A 20,673-nucleotide genomic window follows, 5' to 3' on the forward strand; every position below is an offset into this window, starting at 1 on the left:
GTAACAAATATAAATGACACTTGGGAGGAAATTAAACACAGAATAAATATGGGAAATGCCTGTTATTATTCGGTTGAGAAGCTTTTATCATCCAGTCTGCTGTCAAAAAATCTGAAAGTTAGAATTTATAAAACAGTTATATTACCGATTGTTCTTTATGATTGTGAAACTTGGACTCTCACTTTGAGAGAGGAACAGAGGTTAAGGGTGTTTGAGAATAAGGTGCTTAGGAAAATATTTGGGGCTAAGAGGGATGAAGTTACAGGAGAATGGAGAAAGTTACACAACACAGAACTGCATGCATTGTATTCTTCACCTGACATAATTAGGAACATTAAATCCAAATGTTTGAGATGGGCAGGACATGTATTAAATCCAAATGTTTGAGATGGGGAGGACATGTAGCACGTATGGACGAATCCAGAAATGCATATAGTGTTAGTTGGGAGGCCGGAGGGAAAAAGACCTTTAGGGAGGCCGAGACGTAGATGGGAAGATAATATTAAAATGGATTTGAGGGAGGTGGGATATGATGATAGAGAATGGATTAATCTTGCTCAGGATAGGGACCAATGGCGGGATTATGTGAGAGTGGCAATGAACCTCCGAGTTCCTTAAAAGCCAGTAAGTAAGTAAGTAAGTAAGTAAGTAAGTATTATTTTCTATTGTTCGCCATTTTGGTTTGGCAGAACGAATAAAATTTACAATGATTCCCGTTCGGGGCAAGTTACCTAGTTGAGGTTTTTTCCGGGGTTTTCCCTCAACCCAATATGAGCAAATGCTGGGTAATTTTCGGTGCTGGACCCTGAACTCATTTCACAGGATTATCACCATCTCATTCAGACGCTAAATAACCTAAGATGTTGATAACGCGTCGTAAAATAACCTACTAAAAAAAACTGTAATTCATGTTTCAGGAGAAAGGAAAATAATTTCAGGGGCATATTTCATTCTGCCTATATTTACTATTACAACCACTTGACTAAACAAGGATTCAAGTATATTCTGCCATAGCATGTAATAATTTGTAATAAACAAATGCTTTAAAATTACTTTTTCCACCTACATATTTGAAGAATCTGTTGTTACACCCTATTTCAGTGAAGTTCTTTCCTGTTCCTCCAATCAAAATACGGCCTACCCCAGAGGTTTTTCTCAATTTTGGATGCCAGTATCGAAATACTATTTTAATATTGTATTACAATTAGCTTTTAAATGGAATTATAATATGTATGTATCTAATGCCTACCCACTTCACTTGCGTAATTCGGGTTAAATGGAATTATAGTGGTTTTATCCATATTTGGTTCAAGTCCATTACTTGTGAACCATTTATTTATAAGCTATAGCTCATTGTCTTCTTCTCTAAGAAAAAGACACAAGGAACTGAAATAAAGGATAATACACAATTTTGTTCATTAAGAGAGCACTCAAAAGCATGTAAGGTGAAGGTCTAGTGTATTGTTTTTTAATATGAGGGAAATTAAAAAAAATTGTAGGTACTGTGCTGGGCAGCAGGCATCTTCTGTCGTGTATTTATCTATATATTTATCTTCAAAGTGTCATGAACACAAAAAGCTATATGATGAAGGATGAGTGGAGCGGACCGGGTTTTCAGCTCTACATGCTGACGCTTATCCAATAAGCCACACCGGATTCCAGCTCTGATGCCGGATTGAACCCTCTCAGTTTAAGTTCCATCTTTTAATTTCCCTGAGAGGATTCAATCCAGCAATGGAGCTGGAATCCGGTGTGGCTTAGTGGATAAAGCGTCAGCACATAGAGCTGAAAACCCGGTTTCGGGTCCCAGTGCCAGAGAGAATTTTTCTCCACTCCACCCATCCTTCATCATTTGGTAATGCAAAATTCCTGCACAGAATTATCGTACGTACTTCGGTACATCACAGTAACAAAAAGCTATGCTCAGTGGGATACCATTTCTCTGGTTTTATATTTATTACCCACTGTTTCATCGGTTCCTTATTTTTCAAAGAGAACCTGCAAGAAAAGAAAAATACTGTACATACTATAGGGTACGCTGGGCTTTGTTACATATTTACGCATGCAAAAAAATGCTGCTAATTAGCAAAACTATGCACGTAACTTCATACAATTTAGCTGAAATATGATACAACCTTTGTCTTTTTTCTCTTGCTACTGCAATAATATGCAGCACACAAAGAAGGCATATATTTTGTTGTTTTTTTCTCACGTTTCTGCATATGAAACACATGGAAAGCAGACGAAATTAAACAACAGAAGGCACTTATTTAATGGCTGCCGTATTTTGTCTTGGCACCACCCAGAGAGCCACTCTATACTCTTTCTAACTCGTTGGATGCTCTAGCAGACGACTGTTCCTCGTGTCGAAGCGTTCATGGCCATATGGTGAAAGAAGATGAAAAATAATGGAATCATTATCATTAGGGACCATATTTTTTGGTAACAATAATATGCGCGAAATTTTCCATAAGTACTTTCATTGTTACATTCACCCTGAGACTGTTGTACCTTTAAACACTTTTCACGTTTTATTTATTTATTTATTTTTTTGGGAAATTAAATATTTTAAATGAAAAAAAATGCTTTAAATAATTATTAAAGATTCCTTTACAACTTCCTGTATGTATTTTCCTGTTTTACAGATCTATTAAGGATGGAAAAAATAAAATGAAGGGACATGTAATGTGTTCAAAGGTACAACAGGTTCATGTACCTTGGAACATACCCTCTTGTAAGTTGGAACACATAGAATATAGATGGGAATATAGCTGTAAAAACTAACAATCATATTTAAAATGTATTTGCTATCATATACCAGAGCAGGCTTCTCTAATTGATATTTTATTTCCAGGAGGAGCAATAACTGCTTCAACAGCTTTCTTCAAGGCGTTCGGATTAATTGTGGGCCTCTTAACTCCAGACTTACTTCGTGACATGATCTTAAAATAAAAGAAAAACAAAAACCGATAGTATTGTGTACCTTGGAACATGGTCCATGGTACAAGATGTTTTGTGTTCAAAGGTACAAGAGGATGCATGTTTAAACAAATATGACTCCCAAAACTAGAGATTCAAATAAATCATGGAAATTAAAATATGTTATTACTCACCAAATGATAGGGAACACATTGTACTTGAATCCCGTTATAACTGAATCACAGCAAGTTGTTCTAGATAGCAGAGACAATCTTGTTATCACGAAACAAGAAGTAGCATTCGCTGTAAGCAAGATAGCTGTAGACACAGCCCCAGGTCCTGACCATGTACTTGTGTGGGCTTTGAAAGACGAAACTTGCTATGAGGTAATAGCTATGTTAGCAACCACTATGCTGACAAAATCTTTAGTACCAGTTTGCCTCAAACAAGCCAGGACAGTATTAATTTATAAAGGTGGGGATGAAATGAATCTTGAAAACTGGAGACCCATAACGATTTGTTCTGTGGTCAGACGAGTAATAGAGCGAATTCTTGATTTCCGCCTGAGAGCTTTAATTGACATCTGCGAAAATCAAAGAGGGTTTACTAATTCCCCCAGTACCCTGATAAATACATCAATACTCGAGTTTGTATTAGTTGCTGCAAAATCTCGGAAGAAAGATGTAATGTTAGTATTTCTCGGCATAAGTAAAGCTTTTGACAGTGTGGGTTACAAACACCTCCAGAACACTTTGCTAGAACTTGGATTGCCTTCCAAATTATCAAATCTCATACTAGAGTTGCAGAGAGATAATAAAACTCAAATAGAAACGAGAACATACAAAACAAAACAAATCACTATCAAGAGAGGAGTTATGCAGGGTTCACCGCTCTCTCCCTCCCTTTATAACATATCAACTGACCATATTCTTGAAGACCTTTCTACTCATGAATTGCAAGAACAACATGGATTTTCTGTTTCTCCAGGACTACCAAAGATAACATCATTAGGTTTTGCAGATGACACCGTGATTGTTGCTAGAAATGAAGACTCAGCACGAGTACTGGTTGAACATGCCATAACTAGATTTAACGAAATTGGTCTCCACATAAACATAGATAAATGCAAATCCATTTCTGTTATCAAAGGACTTCTTAATTGCAAATCACTTGATTAATTTCTGGCCAAACAATTCCGTCAATTGTCTCAGTGTAAGTTACCACACTTCTACTGTATTTGATGCAGTCAAGTGTATGCAAAAGTTAAAGAAGAAACTATATATCCTTGCATCAACTCCTCTATTACAACACCATCAGAAATATTCTGTGTTATGCAGCTACATCTGGCCTACTTTGGTTTATCAGTTTCAGACAACACCACTGAATAAAATTCCAGCCAAATTTCTTTCTGATGCCGATGTTCTCATTAAAACCACATTGAAGGAAATACTCCAGCTTCCCACAGATACACCAGACAACATGCTTTATGCTGACGAAAATACAAGGGATTGGGACTATTTAAATCTAGCTGGGAAGCTTTTTTGCGCATATCAATGCATGTCAGAACTTACAACGATCCCAAAATATCCATGTCAACGCTTGTCGTAACTTGTCTAGTGAAATTGGGGTTTGTTTAAATAAACTCGGACTTCAAAACATCTCTTCTGATTCACTTCAAGTGAAAAAAATTGAGACAAGAGCTCAGGGAGCGAGCATTTCAATCTTGGTACTCTTTAAATCAGAAAGGAAAAGGCGTCATCCTCTGTAAGGAGATCACTCCCACCAATAAATGGATCCGACAACCTGATCGCCTCACTAGCAGTGAATGGAGACTAGCTCTTAAAATGACAGCTAATATTTGTCCGCTGCGTGTTATACCAGGAAGGTCCCGAGACGGAAACCACTGTCATCGTTGCGTCCGTGAGATTGAAACTCTTGGCCACGTTTTGGGTGCCTGTCCTTTCAGCGAGACACTGTGTAACTCTAGACATCACAGAATCAGGTCCGTGATTGCCGAAGCCTTGAAGAAGAAAGGTCTCACTGTACACGGAGAAGTCCATGGCATCTCTCAAGAGGGATCTTTTCGGCGAATTACGTGCTTGCTATTCCACCAGGCTCTACATTTGCCTACATTATCGACCCGACAGTCAGGTTCGAGGTACAGGAACAGCCCGCTGAAGTCCACGCAGAAAAATGCAGAATTTATGAGCCCACAGTTCCATTCTGCTTGGAGAAATATCACCTCACCTCCATTGAAGTAGTTGGGCTAATGGTTGGCACTAGGGGCACAATACCTCGCCTCTTTGTTAGTTTCTGCAAGAAGTTCCAGCTGAACGACTTCATTCTTGATGTTTCCCTTACTGCTATCAGAGGATCACTTGCCATTTTAAAATACCACCTGTACTTTGTTTCCTAAAAAGGAAGAACTTTTGTTTGAACATCTATTCTGTTTGTTTATTATGTTTAGTCTGTTATATGTATGCTATTATCCTTCCTGTACTTAATTTCCCTTTTTTTTGTTCGTTCTCTACATTTCTCTTTTGTGGTCTGTTTTTGTTTTCACTCTGTGTTTTATGCTTTGTCCAATGAGGCAGTCCCGTTATTGGGAAAGCTGAAAGAGTGTCTTTCTTATTATTATTATTAGTAACAAATACAATCTGGTTTTGTGTTAGAAAACATATATCAATGAACGAAATATTTACTTTTGGTACTAAAAAATTCTTTTGTCCACAGAACTCACACTTTGCAATAAATCAAACTGAAACTACGACCAGAGCTACTTAGCGGCTTTCTCTACAGTCTACTTCAGTTTGTGTCCTCTAGGTAGCAGCAAAAATTAAAAAATAAAAAATGTTCAAAGGTACACTATGCTAAAGGTACAACAGTCTCCCCTATCATATTTAAGACTAACTCGCGAAATTTGAACCATCCCCTCTATTGCATATATTTTCTCTATGGTTATCAAAAACGGGATAGATTTCTATAGTCAATATGTATCATACGAGTACATTTTTCAGTCTATGCAATGGAGAATAGATATACAAGGTGAGTAAAAATTATGGAACAATGCTTGTAACTTTATTTATAATTTTATGAAGAAACTATTTATGCAGAAGTTGTAGGGTATCAAAGAAGGAATATTTTGAACATGTTTTCAAATACTATGCTTTTCATTTATAAAGGCTGTGCCAATAAGTCTGTTTTTTTTTTAATGGCACCATGTACTTATTTTCCCATTTTTGGATTCTTCAGGTCTGAGTACGTACAAAATCATATATTTTTGCCATTTATAAACTATTGTTTTGTAAAAATTACCTCTTTTGATGACAATTGGGTTATTTTACGACGCTGTATCAACATCTAGGTTATTTAGCGTCTGAATGATATGAAGGTGATAATGCCGGTGAAATGAGTCCGGGGTCCAGCACCGAAAGTTACCCAGCATTTGCTCGCATTGAGTTGAGGGAAAACCCCGGAAAAAACCTCAACCAGGTAACTTGCCCCAATCGGGATTCGAACCCGGGCCACCTGGTTTCGCAGCCAGACGTGCTGACCATTACTCCATAGGAGGTGTGGACTTTTGATGACAATGTATGTGTACTGAACAAAGGGAAATTTTAATGCTTCAGTATATCAATTTGAGGATGCTTTGGATTAAACAATTGCAGACAAAAGTTAATAGAAACAAGTGAATACAGATAATAAAAAACAACTGAATAACAATATTAATATTATTTAAATTTATAATTTAAGAAAGACACATTGTAGGATATGCACCATTGAAATTTAACTGCAATAGTAATACAATAAAACCAAAATTAGCAATGTTGTGTTGTATCACATGTTTATTTCAGTTCAGAAAGGTGCTCAAAATGCCATTTACTGCCAAACAATGCATAAATCTGCATTTGAAATTATTTAATGTTCTCAGCAATACTGTTCGACTGATCTGCTGTATTTCATCCCTAATTCTTTGTTTTAAGTCTTCCAAGTCTCGTCATTGGTCTTGGTAGACCCTCCACTTCAAATATCCCCATAAGAAAAAACCTAATGGGTTCAGAGCAAGGGATTTTGGCGGGCATCACTACTTTCTCTTCTGTTTATCCATCTTCCTGGAAATACTCCCTTCCATAATGTGCAGGGGTATACCATCTTGCTGGAATAACATTATCATCTTGAATTCCTCCTCCTTCTCCAGGGAATAAAGTACCACGAGCTGGAATTATTTCATTCTGCAGGTTTAAATACAGTTCGGAATTTAAGTTACTATCAATGAAAAATTGGCCTATTTATCTGCCATCAATTATACCAGCCCATACACTTACTTTCTGTGGACGTTGTGTATGGTGTTCTATCATCCGAGGACAATTTACATTACCATTTTGACAGAAAGTAGCTCCATCGGAGAAACAAACAAGGTAATTAATATCTAGTTGAGCATATCATTGAGGGTTTCAGCAAAGTGAGTATGTCTATGAAAGTCATCTTCACTGAGTTCTTGCAGCAGATGTACCTTGTATGGGTGCCATTTGACTGCCGGTCAACTGCAAGCTGGCGAATCAATAAATATGGGCTATCTTCTACTGTTAATACAATATCAAGAGCTTTTTCACCATCTGTAATTTGTTTTGGCCTTCCAGACTTTGGCTTATTTTTAACACTTCCAGTTTCATTGAACTTTCTTAAAATTTTATATACCATAGAATGAGTAATGTCCCTTTCTGGCTGAATTTCATTAAATAAGACACAAACCTCTTCTTGGGTCCTCCTCCTATCACCATAGCCAATCATCATTAGCATTTCAATTTGCTATTTTTCTGTAAGGTTTGCCATGATTAATTACTTTCAGAAAGATATTGGAATGAAATAACTATTGTTATTCAGTTGTTTTATTAACTTTATTTCTATTAGCTTTTGTCTGCAATAAAATTGTTTAATCCAAAGCCTCCTCAAAATGATGTACTGAAGCATTAAAATTTCCCTTTGTTCAGTACACATACATTGTCATCAAAAGAGGTAATTTTTACAAAACAATGTATGAGGTAATTTTTACAAAACAATCATGGGCGCCAGTAGGGGGGGGGTGCAAGGGAGTGGAAATTAGTAGGCTATGCATGAAACTGCTGAAATGAGAAATCATAAATGTTTTAAAATATAAAAAAAATATATTATATAAATTCGCAAAAATTACTTACCACCATATATTTTAATACACATAAATACAGAATATAATTTTGGGAAATCCACTATAAGAAAAGAAAGTCAATTTTGGAATAAGAATTTCAGTCGTCTTGGCTGCTGTCCAAATTCATTTGTTACATTGTCAATGAATTCAGTGTCCTCTTGCACCCTTTTTCTATAAATGCTGAGAATGCACAACCCACTTAGTCTCTCGTTGCTCATTGTAGATCGATTCCAAGTTTTGATGCAATGTAATGTACTAAATGAGCATTCACTGACACATGTTGTCGCCAGAAGAATTTGACCAATTTTATAGATTCTGCTACTGATGGGTAAAATGGTGTTGCTTCCCAAATCAAAACTGCCTACTCAATCAGGGTTGTTGGCTCATTTTTCCACAGCTCATACCATGTGATAGCTTAAGCAATAAAATTTGGTAAAGACTATTTATTTTTTTCGCAACAGCTAGAAATGGCACTTTATCTCATTTTTTTCATTTCATCTGGATGGAGCTGCAAAGCGAAAATGCTTTCTCATGCACATGAGAGAAACGATCTCTCAGAGAACAAATAAGAGAGTCCAAGTAAGGGATAAAGATCTGATGTAAAAGAGAAGATTACAGCTGGGATTCGAGGTCTTTTGGGCATTGAATAAAACTATGAAGTCCAGGTGTATCTCAAGAAAAGCTAAAATAAGAATATATAAAATTATTATTAAACCAATAGTAGTATATGGAAGTGAAACCTGGACTTTACCTGAAAGGGCAATAAAGATCTTAAATGCCTGGGAAAGAAAAGTATTACGGAAAATCTTTGGGACTACTTATGAGCAAGGGTTTTGGGGAATCAGAACAAATGCTGAGTTATATGAATTATATAAAGATATTAACATTGTTGTTGACATAAAACTCAGAAGGTTAGAATGGCTGGGACACTGTGCCAGGGTGGAGAACAATTGCACACCTAAAGCTCTCCTAGATGCATTGCCAGTAGGAAGAAGGAAAGTCAGACGACCTAAATTGAGATGGCTGGATGACGTTCAGGCTGACCTAACAAAAGTTGGAATTAGAAGATGGAGAACACGAGCATTAGACAGGAGTGATTGGTCGGATGTTCTGAGAGAGGCTAAGGCTAAACTACAAGGGCCGTAATGCCTATGATGATGATGAAGGGATAAAGATTGCTTTTCTGAAGAAATCTTATAAATTTTCATAAGGTTCGACTTTTGTGTCTGTTTACCAACCTCTTGAGGGAATTTTAATTTATCATCTAGTTCTTCGTAAACTTGTTGTGCTTCTTCATAGATGGTTTTGAACTCTGTTGGGATGACATTATCGTGATAAGATTGAAACGCATTCGTTAGCTTTGCTATGTGATCATTCACAACCATTATGTTCATGTTCACTTGTTGAAGCTGGTTGCATACAGGTTCAAGTTTGGAGGTATAAGTAGCAATCACTAGGAGGGTCACAATATATATCGGATTTGTTACAGTCCTGTACAGTTAATAAGCTTTGTTCTTTGTCTTCGAGTTCATTGTGTTCTCTTAAAGTTCTTTCAAAGCTTTTAAAATGGTCAGAAAGTTCTCAGAAAATAATCTGATACTTTTGTATTTTGCCAACCAGTGTTTTTCACAAAAAAAAAAAATGAATATTGGGAATCATATTCCTCTGTAAAGTACGGTCTCTAAAAACAATTGTGATTTCTTGTGTCGTCCCAGAGGTATTTCTCACTTCACTGACATCATTAAGATCATTGATGACCAGATTAAGTATGTGGCTAGCACAGTAAAAAAAGTGTCATAGGATTACTTACTTACTTACTGGCTTTTAAGGAACCCGGAGGTTCATTGCCACCTTCACATAAGCCAGCCATTGGTCCCTATCCTGAGCAAGATTAATCCAGTCTCTACCATCATATCCCACCTCCCTCAATTATCTTCCCACCTACGTCTCGGCCTCCCCAAAGGTCTTTTTCCCTCCGGCCTTCCAACTAACACACTATATGCATTTCTGGATTTGCCCATACGTGCTACATGTCCTGCCCATCTCAAACATCTGGATTGTATGGTCCTAATTATGTCAGGTGAAGAATACAATGCGTGCAGCTCTGCGTTGTGTAACTTTCTCCATTCTCCTGTAACTTCATCCCTCTTAGCCCCAAATATTTTCCTAAGAACCTTATTCTCAAACACCCTTAATCTCTGTTCCTCTCTCAAAGTGAGAGTCCAAGTTTCACAACCATACAAAACAACTGGTAATATAACTGTTTTATAAATTCTAACTTTCAGATTTTTTGACAGAAGACTAGATGATAAAAGCTTCTCAACCGAATAATAACACGCATTTCCCATTAAGTGTCATAGGATATTTATCAATAATTAGTTTCTGAACTCCACTAATATGCCCAGCCATTGCAGCACAGCCATCATACCCTTGTCCAACTAGCTTGTTTAAATCCATATTAAAATCTTCCAAAAACTGGATGATTTCTGAAATTAATTTAGAAAATGAACATAACCTAAGAATTCCTCACAAATTATCAGTTTCTTCTTTTCTTGATCACATTCACAGCGCAAATAGCGAACACCAATGGACAATTACTCTGTATCGCTGATATCAGTGATCTCATCAGCCAGTACCGAGAAAAAAGATGACTGTTTTACTCTTCAATGAATGTTTTTAGTACATCAGCACAAGTTTAAATTAATTCATTTTGGATCGGATGTGATACATACAAGCAGTGTTTTGCTCCCGATTCCAAATATTCCTTTAAAACTTTGTCTCTGGATTCCATTCTAAAATGCAACAGATCAGTAAAAACAGAGCCCTCATCCCTTTTCCCATGAAGTGGAAGATCATGCTTCCCACAAAACAAAATTGTTGATATAATTGAACGAAGTTTCACCCTGTTCTCTTCAACTTCCTTGTGATATACAGAATGAAAATCTTCGTCAACACTGACTTATTTTCTATCCATAACATTCTGAAAACTTCTGGAAGATGCACTCACACCACGATGCCACTGACTTGCTGCATGAGCTTGTGAAACTTATATTTATGGCAATTGTCCTTAAGTCCACATTCAGCTGGAGGTCGAAATAACATACACTCGACAAATAGGCCCTTTAGCAGTAGTTGAGTAAGCTAACCATGGATATACTGTCAGCCATTCAGATCGAAATGCCCATTTCCTCGCGTCCATGTCATTTTTTAAATTGTATGTTTGACTTGGAGCCCAATGCTTCTTCAATAATTTTAGACGAATTTCATCATTAGCAGGAGAATTCGAATTCAAATATAACCCAATGTCCAGTTTGTCCAATTGTTGATTGGATCGATTAACACTCAAATCCGAATGGAGAGCAAGTTGTTTAATTGTAGTATTTGTAGTTGTAGAGTCGAAACAGTTAGTTGAGGTTTTTTGTTGATTATCCCAACTCCTACTGGTATTTGGAATTGGAATTGGAATGCATGTTGTAGACGTATTATCAGTCTTTTGTTTTTTACAGAAAAAATGCCTTATGTCGCTCATCTTACTCAATTCAATTTCATTAATTCCTCCTTAACACTAAAACAGCATACTGTACACGCATAAATATTCACACACTACTCATGTATCTGCAGTACTAAAGCAAATTGAACTATTGTTTACATTAAGCAGAGAGAATAGTCTTCTACTAGTAGGTAAACATGCACACTGCATGTAACGTGTTGAGTACCGGTACTAAGTGACGGTGATGACATGCAACACTGTTGCCAACCAAAAAATTCAATTTCCGCACAAATGCATTAAAAAAAATACATAGAAAGGGTGTGATGAGGATCAAGGTGGCCATGCTATAATGGGCTAATATTTATTTTGGCAATTCAAATGCTCTAACCTTCTAACCTTAAATTACTGATCTTGGATATAGTATACTTTTTTGTGTGCTGTCTGCACCCTCTTGGAATTAATTTTGCTGGCACCCATGAAAAATAGTTTATAAATGGCAAAAAAAAAAAAAAATTGTACGTACTGAGACCGGAAGAATCCAAAAATGGGGAAATAAGTATATGGTGCCATTTAAAAAAACAGACTCATTGGCACACTCTTCATAAATGAAAAGCATAGTATTTGAAAACATGTTCAAAATATTTCTTCTTTCATACGCTACAACTTTTGTATAAATAGTTTCTTCATAAAATTAGAAATAAGAAAGTTACAAGCATTATTCCATACTTTTTACTCATTCTGTATTTAAATGTGAAGAGGTTTTGGGGCGACTAGTATAGGACCACATTGAATTTGGTGTGAATTGTCTGCAGGCAGAGTGGGTTCTCTACATCTAATGTGGACAGTGAGAGAGGTTCTTCTGCGCACAAGAAAATAATCACTGACTCTTACACATATATTTGGTGATATGTGATGTGTAAGGAAAAATAAAAAATTAAGAAAAGTTTAATATTAAACATAACATAATATAATTGACAGCTTATCCACAAAATACCCAAGGAAATCACCCTTCACCAAAAAATACGGTTCCTAATTATCACAGATGTATATAAAGACTAGCCATCCTGTGTGCTTTGCTGTACTTGTTACAAATAATATAATTGGTTTAAATATATGTACCGTCATTTCCCATAACTATGATTCTGGAACACAACTATGGTCCATTCAAATTTTGTACTTCATAACGTAGTGCCTCATGTATCTATATTTTTGCTGTACTGTAGTTTGAAGTCAAGCCACTGCAGTTATCTACGAATGGTCTATGTTATTTCTACAATGTTCTTTGAATAGTTGTATCATGGACCATAGTTGTGTTCCAGGACCATAGTTATGGGAAATGACGGTATATAATATTTTCAAATACAGCCTTGTTATTACCTAGTAAAAAATTAGATTATAGTAAGTTTTAAGCTATCTGTTGTTGAATTATTTTCAAAATTGTATTTAAAACTGTTATCATCATGCAATACTTTCTGGAATTGTTCAGTCAATTCCAGTTTTAAGCTTGGTACTGCATTAGACTGTCTCATGCCATGGTATAAGGCATCCTGCCTAGGATTTGCGTTCTAGAATGTGCACTGGTTCTAGTCCTCATGGAGGAAGAAATTTTCTCATGAAATTTCGGTCAGTGTGTGGGACCAGTGCCCATTCACCACCATGATGCACTTTGCGAGCTAGAGTAGGTAACTAAATTCGGTTACAAAAGCTAGCTGTAATGACTGATGGAATCATCATGCTAACCACACAATACCTGCATTATGGTTGGATGATCGTCCACCTTTGCTTTAGCATGTGGACGTGAAGATCAGCCAGCTGGTTGGTCTGAGTCCTTAAAGAGCTGTAGAGCACTGCAGATTATTTATATTACTACATTAAACTTAACAGAAAATTGGCCAGCATCTAAAAGAAAATAATCTATTTGTGAGAACTGAGAGCTGGAACAAGACTTCTAATTAAGTGATAAGCTTGCACTTGAACCTTAAATGTTGGCATAAAATTGCCTTCGTGTATTCCTATTGCACGAAACGCTGTCGTAACAACATGTTATACTGTCCATAATATTTAAAAAAGTGTTGATAATGGATGTACTAAACATTCATTCATAATGGTCTGCCCATGGGCAGGTCTTTCACTGCAGACTCAGCATTCTCAATCTTTCCTGTTTTCCGCCTTCCTCTTAGTCTCCACATATGATCCATGTATCATGGTGTTGTCTATCATATGATTTCTTCTGCCCCAAACTTTTCTTGTTTGCCATTCCTTCCAGTGGATCCTCCAATAGATAGTTTCTTCATGGATAAATATATAATAGGATGCGAAACTTAGTGAGTTTCCCATAACACATGCTAGAGGCACTAGTGTATAAATTGATCTTGCTGCCACCTGTTGGGCGGTGGAAAACTTATTACATCTAGCAGCGCACCAAGTAGCAAAAGTAAAAACCAATTATTCCATGCATTTAGCAGCGCACCTGTGACGAAAATGTTAAACTATGCAGAAAGTATTCCCTCCCACCTCCCTCATTCTCATTCTCAAACTAACCCAATTTAAAATGAAACATTTATTCCTCACAGAAACTGCAACTGAAAACTCTTACCGGAGCCAACAGGAAGACAAAAGAGACGATCTATTTTACACTACCCAATTAAACTATAATCAGACGGAGACAGAAAATAAAGCAAAAGGTTAGATAATTGGGACTGTATTCTTTGGGTATTTAGTGTCCAGCGCAATGGAAAAGTCTGCAAAAACTACTTGGACAGTTCATTATTACTATTATTTTACAGTAGGCCTACATTCAACAACATTATTTTTACAATGTCCATAAACATCACTGCTTATACACACACTTAGTATCACTTTATGTCCACCCATTAGCAAGTTTCTGGTTGTCATCTTGTCTTATTGAGCAACATCTTGAACGAACGGATAAATAGAGAACTCTGGGTAATGTACCCAACACGTAGTTCTAATGTTCACCACCTACGACGTCGGGCACTGATCATCTTACAGTATTTGAGCCCCTTGCCACCAGATGGTGCTGACCACAGTTTCCCATCCTATTATATGAAGAGTCCACTGCAAGAATGATGGATGTCACTTTCTTGTCGAAAACGAACCAAGACTGTCAATGCATAGCTTAAGACATATAGAATGTACATAGAGAGTTATATGGCATTAACACTGATAGTCATTGTCCAGTAATGATCGGAAAATCATAGTTGAGCTTTGAGCGCTAAGCATTTCAAACTTTCAATTGCTTCTCCTGCAAAATGTATTCCAAACGACATCCATCATTTTTGCAATGGACTCTTCATATATTTATCCATGGTTTCTTCTTAGCCAGTGGTCCAGCCAATTTCCTTTTCTCTTCATGATCAGTCTCAGCATTATATTTCTTCAACCGCACTTTCTAGCATAGCTTCATTTCTTATTCTGTCTGTCCATTTCACATGCTTCATTCTTCTCCATATCCACATTTCAAATGCTTCTAGTCATTTCTCTTCACATTATCATACTGTCCATGTTTCTGCTCTATACAATGCTACACTCCACACACGGATGTACTATTATAAATAAATTTTTAACTGGTCGTGGGGACTCTTGCAGATCAGATCTTCTAACAGTGTAACATAATCTGTTTGGCTCATAGGCCTCTCATTGAATTTATTGCATATTTATCCATTTTATCTATTTCAATACCATTCAAATGAGCATAATCAATATTTGGATCATAATGGAATGCTAACATACTATTACTGCATACCAATTGGAGAGAGAGAGAGATTTTTTTAAAAGGTAGTTCTAAAACAATTAAAAATGAACTGTTAGATTGCATGTTGAGTGTCTGCCGATCTGAAATTCAGACTGAAATTGGTGTTAGTTTTTTAGCAATCATGGCAGATGATACCACAGACATCTCCCAACAAACTCAGATTGGTTTTTTGGTATGGATATAACGATAAGGTGCAAGAAAGGTTTTGGGGGTTTACAAATCCATCATCTCAAGATGCTAACAATTTATCTTCTTTCCCATTAGAACAGTTAAGGCAGGTGCTTAAAGGAAACAATGAGAAACTACTAGTCCAAGCATATGGTGGAACAGCCATGAGTGGGGGTAAAAACAGGGTCCAAGCAATTGTAAAAGAAAATTATCCAAATTCTCACTTTGTTCATTGATATGCCCATCAGCTAAATTTAATAATGCAGCAGTCAGCATCCCAAAACTCCAGATTCGTAAATTTTTCAGTGAATTTTCTGAAATTTCTGCCTTTTTCTCGAGATCACCACACCGCACTTCTGTTCTTCTTAAAGTAAGTTCTCGAAAACTTACACAAGCCTCTGCAACTAGGTGGAATTTCAACAGTAGAATTGTGAACACTGTACATGAAAACTTGGAGCCATTTAAAGATTGTTTTTAAGAGTTACAGAAAGTAAAAAACGCACAACCTTTCAACCAGCAACAGGTAATTTATGGGCACCAGAAGACGAAAATTTTCTGTTTTGGCTATCGTTTTTTCATTGAGTGATGCCTCATATGAATGTTTTTTACGATCAGCTCCAAAGTCGAAATGCTACTTCAGTCGATACCAATAGAGCTTTGCAATATTTTTATGAGGTCATATCCAGAATCAGGAGCAAGTGGTCTGTTGAATCTTGTGATAAATATACTTCTGCCAAAAGAAGGAAAACCGATGCTAAGACTATGGCCAAAAAGAAATTTGTGATATGATTTGTGTCCAAGCCAGAGAAAGATTTGATTTCACCACACACTCTTGCAAACAAAGCATTTCACTCTTTACTGCAAGGAATTTCTCCAGAGGAGTTAGAAAACACAACAGCAGCATATCCAATATTAAAGAAGGAACATTTGTGAACAGAATTAGTCATATTGTATGACAGGAGAGAGTTTCATGAAGAATCTGGTATGCTGAAACTGTATCAGATCCTGGGCTCGGAAACTCCCTAAGTGAAGTGTTTTCTCTCTTCAAAATTGTACTAACAACCCCTATGACTATGGCGGAAGCTGAGAGATGTTTTCCACACTGAAAAGAATTAAGACATTTTTATGTAGCACAATGTTCGAGGAACATCTGTCAGCACTCACTATGTTGACAATTGAAAGGAAACTTGTTGAGGCAAAAGACTTCAATAAAAAAGTAATGGAGTTCATAAAGCACAAGAACAGAAGAATGGACTTCACTTACACGAAATGAATGTTCACAGGTAATTTTTCCATTTATTATAGTGCTAATACTGCATGGAGTAAAGGTTACGCAGGTAGGCTACATGTGCTGCATTTATTTTTATCCTATTATTACGGTATTAGTAATGATATCTCGAAGTGAAGTTTGTATGTATCAAAATCTACTGCAGCTCCTCCAATCCACAAGCCGCCACATGTTTTTAAATGAAACTTTGGAAATAATTCAGAAGCAAACGAAAATGTATTTGAAAATATGATAGATTTAAGTCAATAATATTTATTTTTAACGAGCAGCGAAGAGCATGAGTATGGCTAGTCATAGAATATAATGATATAAGTATAAAAATAGTGTAAAATGAATACCTTCCCTTTGTTGTGCAAGACCACCTTAAATAAATGCAGTCATTAATTTGTTTTAATTTCACTATATAGCTATTATTAGTCTGAGAGGACACTATCATAAAACTTATTGCTATTTTAAAACTCGAATATCTCGTTAAATATCAGTCCTATCAAAATTTTGAAAAGAATAAAATTCGTTTAAAACAACCTATGTAACATTCTTCTAAAAAATTAATAATAATAATAATGAATAATTTCGAGGGAAAAATTGTTCCGGGAGTTATTCCTGAAAGCTTAATTTGAATAATAATAATGATTTATTTACTTCAGGCCCCCTTATAAAGAAATTATTTTCAATGCCATAAAGCCTAAAATCTAAGTGGGACTTAACTTATTTTTCATACTAATTTTCATAGAAATTAGTTCAGCCATTATTGCGTGAAAAGGTAACAAACATACAGACATACAAACAAAAATGTCAAAAATGCTGTTTTCCATCTCAAGATAGTTAATTATACATGTTAATGCCAATTATTTTTGGAAAAGCGAAAATTACTAGAAAATTTTTTGTTACAGATTTATTATTATTATAGACTAGCTGAAAGCACCCAGCGTTGCCCAGGTTTTCCTTTCTGCTTCTATTTTTTAATTAAACTGTTTATTAAATTTTCGGAAATCTCGGAAACCTAACTATACACAACCAAAACAAATTGTCTTTACTAAGCTTTCCTCGCCCATAAAGATGAATCTTTACTTAATGTCACTTACATGAATTAATGAAGTCCTTAGTCAAATGCCTGCCAGGGTTAACTCGATTTAAAACAGTTGTAAATCAGGCACCGAAAAAAACACATTTCATCATGTGCCTAGCAATACGTGGAATAAAAACATCTTTTCTTTTTGCAATTAATATTGCCAATTCTTTTACGTTTCATATGAGTTTTTCACACCAATTCTTAATTCGTGCATAATTTTGGTGGGTTAATATTTCGCAATTGTACTATTGGTTATTCAATATTAAGTAAATTATGTGGTAGCAATCCTTGTAGTTTCAAAGAATTCTATAATTCAGTTGTATAAAACAGTCTGCTCACTATCTACAAAACTGCATTGAGGAATTCATAATATGGTCCTGGACTGCGTAAAGATACTTACTACATTAATTATCTAGTTTTAGCCTTCATGATGTGTAACAACAATGTAATTTAATTTCGTGTTAAAATATCCAAGGCCTCGTAAAAGTCGATGTTGAATACAACAGACAATAATAAAAGACAATTGACTGTAGAAGATTTTGCATTTTAATATTATACATGAATATTTGATCTATTTATTTTTACTTTTTAAATTTTTAATTAGTTTAACTTCCATTTGCACAATTTTAATGTAGCCTATGTTCTTCTCCTGGTTATGAAGGTTAAATGTGCAAACTTTGGCACATATCGGTCAAAGCATGTAGATTTGTATAGAGAACATACACACACACATACATACATACCCACATTCAATTTTATATATTAAGATAACAGCTTAATAATTTTATGTAATTAAAGTAGTTTTGCCGATCAGCTGGTAAATGCTAGACGATGTTCCATGAAATGCTGGCATAAATCTGTTTTTGAGACCTGATCAGTAGGTCTAATGCTTGTCAGGATGATAAAGTAATAATTTTATCTATTACACTAGTTATTCAGTTTTAAATACGCTGCCACAACTATGCAAATGACCCTGTGACCTGTTGCACTTTTGTATATATTACACTTCGGTATAATTAGCCTCTCCTGTGTTATATTGTAGCCAACTCAAACAAATGTTGTCACAGTTATTGTGCACAAAGCATCCATTTACAACAGTTTAATTTTTTTTAGAACATCATAATACAAAATTACAATCATAACTATAGTATCTTTATACTTTTAAATACAGAGTTCTACTAATAAGAAATACCTGCAGTATTTTAGAACTGTTTTATTATAAAAATGTTAACATTTTGTAAGTATTGTACATGTTTCAGTGACATGATAATGCTGATGAGGAAGGAAGTGTTGGCCCCGAAGCAAACAGCACAATCAATCAGCACTGGTCGAAGACATGGTCAGCCATCTGGGTTACGAGTATCATAAGCAGCAACACTTCAAAGGCATACTGCTCACAAGTAGCATATAGGACCTCAATAATTCCCAACTGAAAAGAAGTTCAGGCAGATAAACTGCATTTTAATCCAACAGTTAACAGTTTGATCATGATAGACATGTCTCAATGTCTTTTCTAGAATCTACAAATCCCAATCCTCATTGTTAGGTTTCAAAGGGACTTCCATGTATTTGTTTTACAAGTAATATGCTCTTTAAAGATATAATTATTATAGTTGTAAGAGATTACTTGAAGTTCAACTGTGTGTGCTAGAGTACAAAAGCCTTCTTTGCGTGATAATCACATTTAATTTATAATTTTAAAGCCATAATCAAATCCAGAAACTAAAAGAGCAATTAAATATTATTACATTTACAGAAATGTTTGAGTGTTTATTGATATTCATTTCATTTAAAGTTCTATAGTGTAGTCTTGTCATTTGTTGTATAGTTCAAAACACTTACGTTAATTATGCGCCCATGTTTCCTTCCTTTATGATAATTGAATGCTTGAAGTTTTGCTATCATTTAAATTCTTTTTCACAAACCAGGCTCAACAGCCTGTTATCGCTCCAATCACAATCTTTTCCTCACAAATCAAATACTTTTTTGTCTTTAAATGTACTATTAGTAGTCACATTAGTTCCAGTCTTTTGTGTTCTTTGTAACTAACCTAACCAAAGATTACGTCACAAGTACTGTGGAGTCTAATTCATTCCTTGTTTAATTATATTTCTAATAATGTATGACTGCTACAGCTTTCAGAAATTACATTTCAGCCCTTTCATATCTTCGAAGGTATTTTTTCTATTTTAGAGTCCATGTCAGTATATTCATGTATCAATATCAGAACTGTTATTACTTGTCTTTATGAAATTTTAAAATAATTTCTTTCCATACCTTCGTAAATAGTCCTATAATAGGCTATAGAAATATCTTCATTTATTAATTTCCTTACCTACATCTCAGCTTTTCCAGTAACCGACTTTGTATTCTGGATGTTTAAATTTATTTACAAGTCTCAAGATGTTCTATTATGATGAAATGATAAGATCTTGTCATTTATCTTATATGAATAATAAACTGTGAATTGTGCATGTGATGGGAACTTTCATTTCTACATTGAAAAACACTCCATGTGAAAGGAGACAATTTTGTTCACAGGTCACGTTTCATCAACAAGGCAGTGAAAGTACTGAACAAATGCTTAAATTCTGGTACTATAGTTTTATACCAGTGGTCTCTGGAAAAACTGGAAACCTATCTTACAAGGTTTATCATAAACATTAAAAATACAGTATAGGGCCTACTACTATTTGAGCACATAATTTACAGAATTTCACACTTATAAATGATTCATAAAAACAAAATTATTAAAGTTCTTTCCATGCACTTTCTG

General features: G+C 35.4%; 2 protein-coding genes across 18 annotated transcripts in view; one reads left to right on the top strand and one right to left on the bottom strand.

Annotated features, from left to right (window-relative positions):
* LOC138700140 (putative uncharacterized protein DDB_G0282499) overlaps positions 1-19,293 on the top strand; it is a 72,994-nt gene extending 53,701 nt beyond the window's left edge. For 5 of the 10 annotated variants that reach the window (XR_011332258.1, XR_011332257.1, XM_069826505.1 and 2 more), the window contains one exon: positions 19,157-19,293. Coding sequence is in view for 3 of the 10 variants with exons in the window: in XM_069826505.1 (XP_069682606.1) it covers positions 19,157-19,265 (109 nt within the window). In the remaining 7 variants the exon portion in view is untranslated. Of the gene's footprint in view, positions 1-2,854; positions 3,026-5,652; positions 5,796-19,156 lie in introns of all 10 variants that reach the window. The other 5 variants (XR_011332253.1, XR_011332259.1, XR_011332256.1 and 2 more) reach the window with 4 other exon arrangements.
* The window catches only part of LOC138700143 (U3 small nucleolar ribonucleoprotein protein IMP3), a 180,663-nt gene that overhangs the window by 48,961 nt on the left and 111,029 nt on the right, over positions 1-20,673 (bottom strand). For 2 of the 8 annotated variants that reach the window (XM_069826517.1, XM_069826512.1), the window contains exon 6: positions 19,096-19,326. The exons of the other annotated variants lie outside the window; for them this stretch is intronic. The gene's annotated coding sequence lies outside the window, so the exon portion shown is untranslated. Of the gene's footprint in view, positions 1-19,095; positions 19,327-20,673 lie in introns of those variants that run through there. 8 annotated transcript variants of the gene reach the window in all.

The sequence above is a fragment of the Periplaneta americana genome, chromosome 5, assembly GCF_040183065.1.
Source record: "Periplaneta americana isolate PAMFEO1 chromosome 5, P.americana_PAMFEO1_priV1, whole genome shotgun sequence".
Taxonomy (NCBI): Eukaryota; Metazoa; Arthropoda; class Insecta; order Blattodea; family Blattidae; genus Periplaneta; species Periplaneta americana.